Source organism: Lynx canadensis, chromosome E2 (genome assembly GCF_007474595.2).
Source record: "Lynx canadensis isolate LIC74 chromosome E2, mLynCan4.pri.v2, whole genome shotgun sequence".
Lineage (NCBI taxonomy): Eukaryota > Metazoa > Chordata > Mammalia > Carnivora > Felidae > Lynx > Lynx canadensis.
In genome coordinates this window covers 60,156,067-60,168,228 of record NC_044317.1, presented here as the reverse complement: position 1 = coordinate 60,168,228, position 12,162 = coordinate 60,156,067, and the positions used below count along the sequence as shown (strand labels likewise).

At 41.1% G+C, this 12,162-nt stretch overlaps 1 protein-coding gene across 1 annotated transcript; it reads left to right on the top strand.

Moving 5' to 3' along the window:
* Positions 1–10,497: 10,497 nt before the first annotated feature.
* Positions 10,498–11,427, top strand: LOC115502305 (vomeronasal type-1 receptor 1-like). Its single transcript, XM_030297575.1, has one exon. The coding sequence runs from the start codon at positions 10,498–10,500 to the stop codon at positions 11,425–11,427; it is 930 nt and encodes a 309-aa protein (XP_030153435.1).
* The last annotated feature ends 735 nt before the right edge of the window (positions 11,428–12,162 follow it).

The following is a 12,162-nucleotide window of genomic DNA, read 5'->3' as shown; positions in this document are numbered from 1 at the left end:
CGGGCACTACCAGAATTCCAGAAATGAGCTCACACAGAAAAGACAGAACAAACGGACAGACAGACACTAACCATGGCCAGTCAGGCTCTCCGGGTCGGGGGTCCCTCGGGGGTCTTGGGGATCCCGGGACGAGCCCCCAAATGTTGTGCCCAGAATTCATGATCCCCAAAGACCACCAGGGAGCCGAGTCCGATGCAAAAGCAAAAGAGCCTTTATCTGAGCTAGCTTGAGCTCAGTCCCCTACCTGCACTGATGCAGCAGTGAGATACCAGGGAGAGAGAGAGAGTTTCAAAAGCACAAAGGTTTTATAGGGGTCTAGGGGCAGCCGATTAGCTGGGGAAGGGGCGTGTTTTGATCAGGAAGCTTGAATGGGTGAGCGGGAGGTCACTCAAAGGGAGGAGGCGTGGTCTAGGTGAAGGACACAGAACAAGATGGAGCCGGCCGGCGTAGGCCCGCCCTTTCACTATTATTTAAGGAGTACTACACTATGCATTATAAAATATAAAGTAAAAAGTCTCTAAAAATTCAACGTCCTGGAGAAAATGTTTGCAATATATTTGCAATATATATTGTCCTTTTAGAATTGTGGCAGGGCGATTGTGTGGGTCACTGTGTGTGTGTGTGTGTGTGTGTGTGTGTTCAAATGTTTCTATACAAATCATTTTTCTTCATATAAAGTTACTTTTTGTACACCGACCTGCAGTTTGCTTTTCTCACTTATCTTGGACATTCTAAAGCCACCTCCTCATTGTATACCTATACCTCATACTTCCTTATTAAGAACCCTGTATTCCTAAAGCTACCACCTTCTTTTAAAGGCCACATTGCATTCCTTTGCAGGCATCGTGGCTGGTCCGGCTGTCTAGGGGAGCCTGGTTCAGGACTTGCCATCATCGTTTGGTTCCTGTAGGACTTCTTCTTCAAAGCCAAAGAAAACTCAGGGTTATACACTGGTAGTCTGGCCACTGACCAATCTCCACAGACAGAAAAGCTGGTCAAGAAAAATGCAGACTATCTCAGTGGAACCTCCATGATAACTATGGAAGTAAAGACCACTCAGATGCGAACAAGGGAAGGACACTTATTCTGACCTTGTAAAGCAAGGGAGTTACTCATTATCAATTGTTTTGGGGAGTGACTCCAAGGCAGCAAAGGAGTGGAAAAGCTTTATGCTGGAAAAAATGGGAAGGCTTCAGATGTCCCAGGACTGGAGCCTGTTAGCACAGGAAAAGTGGAGGAGGGCCAGATAGAATTTGGGTGTCTTATGTGATTTATTAGGGGTGTATATTTGGCTTCCTCCACTTGGTCCAAACATTCACCATGAAGTTGGCCATGGTGGGAGTATTTACATTAGCAAAATTTCTAAATACAACTCAAGGTTTGCCTTATTGTTTTGTTGACTGTGCAGACTTAAAGTAATGAAAAAGAACAGTAACAATGCAGAATAAAACATGTGTCTGTAGCTTTATGTTGTAAATAGCACAAAAAATGAGGACATACTCTTTCAGTATTTAAAAACGATTACCATATTTAGCAAATGAGTCATGTCGTCTGATGAAGGAGTTACATTCCAACAAATGTTTGACAAAAACCTTTTTTTGTTGTTGTCAATGAAAATATCAGTCAATATTCATAACAGTATGAAATATATGTATGAATTTATTGGCATAAAGGGACTCATAATATTCCCTCATTATCCTTTTAATGCCTATAGAATCTGTAGTGATGTCACTTCTAACATTTCTGACATTGGAAATTCGTGTATTCCCATCTTTTCTGTATGATCAGTTTGGGTAGAGGTTCATCAATTATACTGATATTAAGGCTTTGGATTTCACTAATTTTCTCTACAATTTCTCATTTTCTATTGCACTCATTTTTGTTTTGATCTTTATTATTTCTTCTGCTTTCTCTGGATTTCAGTTCTCTTCTTTTCTAGTTTCTAAAGGTGAAAGCTGGGGTCCTTGATTTGAGACCTTTTTTTCTATAAGTGTTTAATGTGATCAACTTTCCTTGAAGAGCTGCTTTAGAAGGCTTCCACAAATTGTCTTACATTGAGGGATTTTTTTTCCCCATTCCATTCAAAGTAATTTTAGAGCAATTTTTAAAAATTTATTTTGGTGTGTGTATGTGACAAAAAGAGTCATCAAACATAGAAGGGCTCTTCCTAAAGAGCTTCTATAAAAGTGCTATTGCAAATGCCATGCCTCTTTGTCCATTAAAAAAGTATTCCCCTGAGATTGTGAACAAAACACAATGCCTACTCTCTGCACTTTTATTCCATATTAATATTGGTGTTTTTGTCTAGTGCAATAAAACAAGAAAATGAATATATAACATTTGGAAAGGAATAAATAAGGAATTTATCACTAGCCACCTTAAATTTTTTCCCTAAATAACGTCTGCACTGGGTCCTTCTTTGGAGATCCAATTCACTATTGCAATGCTTCCCTACCCCCTGTAATTTTCTTCACTCCTTCTGGTTCTTTTCTACTTCCAAAAGACAGACCTATTACCTTCTAAGATACCATGCAACTCAACACCTTAGACTCATTGCTTATTGTCTGTGTCCCTTAATGAGAATGCAATTTCCATAAGGAAACATTCCTTGTTTATGTTCTGTGCACTCATACATCATATACCTAGAAATGTGCCTGACCCACATAAGGTACATGTCTGCTGAAGCACTAAACAAATATCCTGCACAGAATTCCTGTTCATTTGCAACATTGTGTGTTGTTTCCAACTCTACCCACCCAGTACAGTCTCTCCCTTCAATTTCAGTACCCTCAGATCTCTCAGGAAAGGAAAGAAATGGTATTTTGGATTCACCAAGTGGATAGGATGTGCTCAGCTTAGTTCTCTCACTTACTAGATTTCAGTGCCTTCTGTTCAATTTGCATGAGGATTTTTGCCCTCCCCATCCTGTCCTGACACTCCTGTTACATATCTCAATTAATCACTTTTAATAGCATTTGGGGGTGTGCACAGTTCACAAATGTTTTCCACAAATAATCTTCAATCCCCAGGAGACACTGTCAGTGCAATTACAGGTGAAATGATAATCACTTCCCAGCAAGCAGATGAGATCACAGAACCTCAAAACCTTTATCTCAGGGTTCAAAATCCCCCTTTCCGCACCTGCACAGGTTCCATCACCGCAGCCACTGCCCTCACAGCAAACTCCAACTGGGTTAGTAGCTATTTTTTTCCCCCAATTAACTTCTTCATTATTATAAGGAGTTTATCTCAGGAAAGCCAGGGATAACCGTTCTCCCAGAAGCAGTAGGTTTTCTCAAGCAGAAACATACAAAACCCAGCCGTGGGGAGACATCTGCTCCGGAACCAGCTGAGGAAAGGAGAGGCCCTTGCCACCCTCGTGCACCTGCTTCAGGGCCACCCCGGGTGCTCCCTCCAGCCGCCAGTTCCAGCCCCCTGTGAAATGGGCTCTCACCTGTCTGCAGCCCTGACTCACAGGCTGCACCCTGGAGCCGTCACAGCAGGGGCATGTGATCGGCAGTGAGAGACGATGAGTTCCCAGACGGTGAGTGTCTGAGCAGCCATTGCTGGGACGCCCCAATGCTTCTGGGGGTGCTGCTCTGCTTTGCAAAGGGGAAAGGCATGTGGTGCTGACTAAAGCCCAATGATCTGTGTCCAAATTTCTCTCGTTTGTAAAAATTCACATCTCATTTACAGAAAATAAGGTCTCATTTGTTTTCATGATAGAAACAAACATCTTACGGTAAGAAAAATGTGGCCACAAGTTTGTGGGGGGCAGGAGCGCCTGGGTGGTCGGTTAAGCCTCGGACTCTTGATTTCAGCTCATGTGGTGATCTCACAGTTTGTGGGTTCAAGCCCCATGTCCGGCTCCGTGATGAGAATGGCTGCTTGGGACTCTCTCTCTCTGCCCCTCCCCTGCATTCTCTCTCCCTCAAAATAAATAAACGTTATGGGGCGCCTGGGTGGCGCAGTCGGTTAAGCTTCCGACTTCAACCAGGTCACGATCTCGCGGTCCGTGAGTTCGAGCCCCGCGTCTGGCTCTGGGCTGATGGCTCGGAGCCTGGAGCCTGTTTCCGATTCTGTGTCTCCCTCTCTCTGCCCCTCCCCCGTTCATGCTCTGTCTCTCTCTGTCCCAAAAATAAATAAACGTTGAAAAAAAAAATAAAAAAAAAATAATAAATAAATAAATAAACGTTAAAAAAGAGTTTGTGGGGGACAGACAAGAGGAATACTCAGGACTGTAGTAGTCTCAAAACACAAATGTTACTCCAACAGGTATCCAGATTTTAAAGGCGCTTCAATAGTCTTGTCCTTGTACAAATCTGACGTTTTCTCTACCCTTTAGGGACCTCAGCTGTTCTTTGGATCCATTCTTATCCATTTGGATCCATCCTTATCCATCTATCATCTATCTTTCTATCTAAATACATACATAGTGTGTGGCCACCCCATCCACTTACCCACCTACCTCATTTTATACGCTGTTATTTTCAAAGAGAAACTAATTCTGGCCAGAGACTCTTTAGTGACAGGCTGGCTCGCCTTCCCCTCTCTGAGAGCAAGGGCACTAAACTGAGATTCTCCCTGTGACTCACAAAGCCACTATGATCAGGTGGACGTTGTGAGCCATTATTGCCCTGTGCACTGCTACAATTTTATCGGGCTGGAGTGGTTAATAATCACACTGATCTGAAGATTCGTGTGTTTCTGTTCTCTTTCTTTTATGTTTATTTATTTTTGAGAGAGAGAGAGAAAGAGAGAGAGAGCACGAACAGGGAAGGAGCAGAGAGAGAGGGAGACACAGAATCTGAAACAGGCTCCAGGCTGAGCTGTCAACACGGAGCCCCACGCGGGACTCGAACCCACAACCCTGAGATCATGACCTGAACTGAAGTCTGACGCTTAACCGACTGAGCCATGTAGGCACCCCTAGATCTCTTATTAAAAAGAAAAAATATCGGGGCGCCTGGGTGCCTCAGTCGGTTAAGCGTCCAACTTCGGCTCAGGTCATGATCTCGTGGTTTGTGAGTTGGAGCCCCGTGTGGGCTCTGTGCTGACAGCTCGGAGCCTGAAGCCTGCTTCGGATTCTGTGTCTCCCTCCCTCTCTCTCTGCCCCTCCCCTGCTCATGCTCTGCCTCTGTCTCAAAACATTTTTAAAAAATTTTTTAATAATTATAATAAAAGAAAAAAATAGTCCTTCTTTGCTCCCTGGCTCTGCCCCTTTCCCGGCTGCCGCTGCCGCTGGGGGAGCCCACCCCTCACTCTCACCCCGTCCTGGCCCTGTAGGCGCGGCCTGGCATGGCCTCCTCCCTGCGCCACCGTGAGATGCTGCCCTCTGGGCCCAGCGGCGCCCCCAGTCCCGTCCACCACGCCCCACCCGATGCGAAAAGCAGGGCCGGGTCCAGGCCAAGTGCAAAGCCAGAGGAGCCACGAGTACCATGACTAGGAGGCATGCCTCCGGAGCTTAGGTCACCAAGATGATTACCAACTGGTTGGAAAACGTGGTCCGGGAAAGCATAGTGAAGTATTTGAGGCCATTAACATCACTAACAGCGAGGCAGTGGTTGCAAAAATTCTCAAGCCAGTGAAGAAAAAAGATAAAAGGAGAGGTTAGGGTTCTGGAGAAGCTTCATGGTGGGACAAATATCATTAAGCTGAGGGACACCGTGAAGGACCCTGTGTCAAAGACATCAGCTTTGGGGGGCACCTGGATGGTTCAGTGGGTTAAGCACCCGGCTCTTGGTTTCGGCTCCGGTCATGGTCTGGAGGTTCAGGAGTTTGAGCCCTGCATCTTCGGACCGTGTGGAACCTGTTTGGGATCCTTTCTCTCTCTCCCTCCCTCCTCATGCTCTCTCTGTCTCATGTGTTCTCTCTCTCAAAATGAATAAATAAACTTAAAAACGATTACACCTGAAAATAATGGAATGTCATTTTCAATTGAGTTCACTTTATTATTTTAGAAACAAGCATTTCATAATTTTACTATGTTTTTACTTCCGAGTATCACCTGTTCATACACAGTGCCAGCATTTTTAAAATAGATTATCTAAATGATTAATATCTATAGAGAGATCATGCTATTTGTCCTCCTTTATAATCTACACAGGTAAATAATTTCTTTGTATTTAAGTTTAATTCATTGCTGGTACATCTTTACTTATCTCGACTTTCATGTTAATGAAAAAAATGGCCTCTGATTTGGGCTACGCATGGTAATGATGTGTCAAAACAGATTTATAAAAATATACTCTAATATTTTTACATGGCAGATTTGACATCTTTATGTTAAGATATAGGGTATAATTTAATTCTAAGATGAGAGCAAGAAATTTACCTCTTAAAAAAATAAATTTACCTCTACTATTTCAAATAAATCTCCAAGTAGTTTAACCATGTATTAAATAAATAATTTTCCAAAATATTTGATGATTTACTTTCATCCAACACAGTTTTTGGTTTACTGACTCTGATCTGTGCTATTGATCCGTGTACGTCTTCAGCAATGACAAGTTGTGGTTAATGGTCTTTGTATCTAACACAGCAAGTTCTCTTCATTGAACTTAAGTGTAAATTTATAGAAGGTATATAATACATTATGTAATATGGAATGTATATAATATATAGTATGTAATTGGGTATGTTTACATTTTTTGTTTTGTAGTATTAGAAAAACGTAGGGGTGCCTGGCTGCCTCACTCGGTACAGCATTTGACTCTTGATTTCAGGGTTGTGAGTTCAAGCTCTATATTAGGCACGGAGACTACTTAAAATAATAGTTAAAAAGAAAGAAAAGAAAAATTTATAAATTTTCACTTGAATTACATGAAAAAGACACTGTGTTAATTAAATCATTTACAATATTAGACTTTCTGTCTTGGAAATAAGTCTATCTCTGCTATTTGTTTACTACTGATTTTAAGCTTTTTTTTTTAAGTTTATTTATTTTGAGAGAGAGAGAGAGAGAGAGAGAGAGAGAGAGAGAGAGAGAATCCCAAGCAGGCTCCACGCTCAATATGAAGCCCAACTTGGGGCTGGATCTCACAACGAGATCATGACCTGAGCCGAAATCAAGAGACAGATGTTTAACCGACTGAGCCACCCAGACACCCCAAACAGAGCATTATTTCTCCTTCTCCTTCCTATCCTCCTTCTCCTCCTACTCCTTCTTCTCCTCTTCCTTCTCCTCCTCCCCTTCCTCCTTCTTCTTCTTTTAAGTTTATTTATTTATTTTGAGAGACACACAGAGAGGGGGGTGGGGCCAAGAGAGATGGAGAGACAATCCCAAGCAGGCTCCATGCTGTCAGGGCGGAACCCCACGTGGGGCTCAATCTCAAGAACTATGACATCATGACAAGAGCCGAGATCAAGAGTTTGATGCTTAGCCTATTGAGCCGCCCAGGTGCTCCCAAACAGAGTATTTCTTAAAGACAGACCATTCTTCTTATGGAAGTCTCCCTTTAAAATCTTGTTGAATTTAATTTTCTATTAATTTACTTCAGATCTCTGCCTCTTTTTCCATCACTGATAAGGTTTTTTATCTGAGTGAAAGCACTGACTTTCCACAAAGGTTCATACAAAATAGACCTGGTTTGGATACCTGCCCCAAAGAGTTTCCCTAATGTGATTCCTTTCTTTTGAGTATCATGGTGATTTATATACTAAGCTAGATCCCTTACATTTAGAATTATGGGAAAATCTGATACATTTCATTAACTGACAAGCTTATAAGCATCTGTATTTTAGGCGGGTTTTACCTTTAGTTTCCAAACTGCTCATTTATCTGTTCCCTCTGGATACAGATGTCACTTGGTTTTAAGAGTCCTGTCTAAAGACAGAAAAAAAAATTAAGTACGGTAAGAATAAAGTAATTTAACAATGAAATGCTAAGAATAAAATGTGTATTGTCTAGGTTGAAAAATATTGCCTTAAAGACACAAAACTTAGAAAATATTATTAACAGAAGAAAATGTCTTTGAAAACTGGTATAATGGAATATTTCAAATATATGTGAAAGATAACAGCATAAGGCCCACAGACTTATCACCACCTTAAACAGTTAAATTACCAGCACGCAGTCATTTCATTTCATCTATACTGTCACCCACGTTATCCACACCAGATTATTTAACAAAAAAAATCATATGTATAATTATATTCTCAAGTAAATAATCAAGAACGTACTCCTACACAATGACATGGGATGTAAAGATTGGATTCCTTCATAAGGAGGACCTGAGTACCTTTCTAATACCTACAATAACTACTCAATAATATCATTAAATACCAATAAGAGCTCATGTTTCCCTTACTCACCCCCATATAATTTGTGTTTTTCTATTAAGAGTTTGGCAATTAATAAGTCCCCCTCTTTTTCTTATTCTTATAAAAAATGGATCATTTATCTAGAATAATTTAAGATGTTCTATCAACTTATTACATCCTACTGATACTGCTTCATATGCTGTCCCAGTCAGTCACACTAAAGGTATAATTTTTGCTAGTGGCTTACTCAAGTTCTAGTTCAGTTTATTGTGAAGAACACTTCAGAGGTAGTACAGTTCCTTCTTATTGCCTCCCATTCAAAGAAGTTTTTTATAGCTTTTTATATGAGCTTTTTATAAGTTTTTTATAGCTCAGCACAGAGCCCAACTCGGGGCTCGAACCCATGAGCTGTGAGATCACGACCTGAGCCGAAGTCGGATGCTCAACGGACTGAGCCACCCAGGTGCCCCTGTGAGAAGTTGCATTTAGAGGCCACAATCTGGAGAACAGAGGTGGTAGTTGCTCGGGAGTTGATCACAATATCTGAACCTGTTCAGTTAAAAAAACTATATCTATCTCTCTATACATTTCAAGTCAAATACACATTGGTTAATGTTGACTTCTTTCAATTACATGGATCACATTAATATTCTTATTCAGTCATTTAAAAAAAATTGATGATTTTACTAAAAATACGATATTGGATACCAGTTCACAATCTTGGCTGATAGTTTTGGTGTTTTGTTTGAATACACCCTGATAAAAATCAACAGACACAATTATTTTTTTTTAGTTTCTCAAAAGTTATTATTTGTATGGATTGGTCATAAACTTCTCACATAATAAGGGTTGTATAGGTATGCAAACATGTTTTAAAGTCACTTTGAGATTGAAAGTAATGAGTTATTCTTGGGGCGTCTGGGTGGCTCAGTTGGTTAAGCATCCCACTTCGGCTCAGGTCATGATCTCACATTTCATGGGTTCAAGCCCTGGGTTGGGCTCTGTGCTGACAGCTCAGAGCCTGGAGCCTGCTTCAGATTCTGTCTCCCTCTCTCTATGCCCCTCCCCTACTCACAGTCTATCTTTCAAAAAATGAATAAAGCTGTTAAAAAAAAAAAGGAATTCGTAATTACATTTATCTAAAATATCTAACGATTGGTGGAAGAGTATAAACCTCCAACTCCCATGTGGAGATAGGACTCTTAAGAAAAAAGAACTAGAGATTCCACATTTAAGAGAGCAGAGATCATCGGGGACTTCAATATTCTCAGATTCTCAATGTTACCCTGACCTGGAACCAAATTTCAAAATTACTGTGACATTCGAATGATCCTCCAAATCTGAAACTCTTCCTACCCAACAAGGACCTCATGATCCCCTGATCAGTAGGAATTTTTAATGTGGTCACCCCTCACAGACGTGTAGCGTTTAACAGCATGGTTTGTTCCGGCATATAAAGTTCTACTCAAGGAGCATAATGATGGATATTTCAATATTCTTTCTCTGAGAGCACAGTGCACATAATTTAGCCCCTACCCATGTCTCCATGGCGTCTATTCCCTTTTGATTAAGGGAATAGAATGAGTCTCTTTTGCCCTTGAACGACTACAGTTCAAACATAGGAGTGACCCATGGTGATCACAGGTGTTAAGTAGTCAGAGACTCCTCCAAGTTGACTCTGATTTACAGAAACTGTGTAAATTCTCACTCCACATAAAATGACATCTTTGTTGGAGAATTAAATTCATTACATGTTTTCTTTTCAAAGTTATTTATGGAACTTTCCCTTGGTTTAAAATTCTTCTCTGATAAAGTTCATATGTATATTGTACTACATTTTCTTAAAATTACCCTTCAATTTTAATTGCTGTTATAAAAATTACAATTGTATCTAAACATTTTAAACAAATCCATCTGCCTATAAAGTTGATGTGAATGTTTATGTCTAAATATGCCACGACTCCCTCCTCCTTCAATAACCCAAGGCCTAAAGGTTGCTGTCAATTGGTGTGCATCCTTGGAGAAACATCTTATCTACAGTGACGTAGTAAAATCTCCTTTAAATAACCACTATCTGACCCTTTTGTTGCTTTTAAGGACATATTCTGAATGTCCTCTATGCAGAAAAAATGTGGTTTATGGAAAGCCCTACAGGAAACATGAAGACAGTAATACATATATTTTGTTTCCTCCAGATCTTCTGCCCCAGTTAAGACCAATTTCCACTTGAAATTGATGGGCTCTTCCAACTTGGAAATGGGCATTATCTTCCTCATTCAGGCAGCAGTGGGGATCCTGGGAAATTCCCTCCTCTTTGGTGTTTATACCTTCACTTTGTTCACAGGACACAAGTTGAAACCCAAAGACTTGATTCTCAACCAACTGGTCTTAGCCAACAACTTGGTGCTTTTCTCCAAAGGGATCCCTCAGACCATGGCAGCTTTTGGATGGAAATCTTTCCTAGATGACCCTGGATGTAAAGTTGTCTTCTATGTCCACAGGGTGAGCAGAGGAGTTGCCCTCAGCATCACCTGCCTGTTGAGTGGCTACCAGGCCAGTAAGCTTCATCCTAAAATCTCTGGGGTGATGGGGCTCAGAACATCTCCAAAATGCATTGGCTTCTGCTGTTTCCTCTGCTGGATCTTGCATCTCCTGTTAAATATCTACACCCCAATGAAAATGACTGGGCCAGTGAACAGCAAAAACCTTACTTTAAAAAATATATTTGTCTACTGTTCTAAACTACCACAAGATAAACTTAGAGACTCACTAAATGCTGTCACATATTTTTATTTTGACTTTGTGTTTTTGAGCATCATGGTGTGGGCCAGTGGCTCCATGGTCCTTGTCCTGCTCAGGCACAAGCAGCGAGTCCAACACATTCACAGCCGCAGCCTTTCCCCCAGACCCTCCCACGAGGCCAGAGCCACACAAACCATCCTGATGCTGGTGAGCTCCTTCGTCTGCTGTTACTGTCTCTCTTCCATTTTGTCTCTTTGCATAGCATTTATTCGGAGTCCAAACGAGTGGCTAGTAAACATCAGTGTGTTTGCAGCATCATGTTTTCCAACATTCAGCCCATTTGTGTTCATCAGCAGTGATGTGCATGTCTCTCGGTTCTGCTCTGCCTGCTGGACAAGGAAAACAATTTCCTTAATCTGGTAAAACAGCTGTATATCTTTTGATCTGTGCAGATAAATCTATTTTTAGTTTCACCCTTCATTAAAATATACGTGACTATTTGGTGCTAGTTACAATTCTAGGAATCTGTGATATCCAGTGATTAACACCCCACTCTCATACAGGCATAGTAGAGCCAAAATAGATTTATACAACATGCAATTATTACTTAACATACACAGGCTGTATTCCTCAACTAAGAAGTTTAAGGTCCTTTACAGAGTATAGTGTATGAGAACTACCAAGTTTGCCAACATAAGTAAAATGTCACCTATATCTAGTAAGGGCTTCTCAATAGTTGTAATATGTTTTTTCCCTAAACGTAAGTGAATGAGACTGTATCTATCAGGAAAAGATCTGGAATGGCCCATATGGGGAATGTACATGCAACTTTTTTTTTTTTAATGTTTATTTATTTTTGACAGAGAGAGAGAGAGCATGAGCAGGGGAAGGGCAGAGAGAGAGGGAGACACAGAATCTGAAACAGGCTCCAGGCTCCGAGGTGTCAGCACAGAGCCTGATGCGGGGCTTGAACTCACGGACAGCGAGATCATGACCTGAGCCAAAGTCGGACGCTCAACAGACTGAGCCACCCAGGCACCCCTGTACACGCAACTTTAATAAACAACAAAACTGTAGTGTTTGTGGCAGAATACCACAGATCAGAGAAAAATTCTAAACTTTGTCCTAACAATGACAAAGATCAATGAAGAGGTGTAG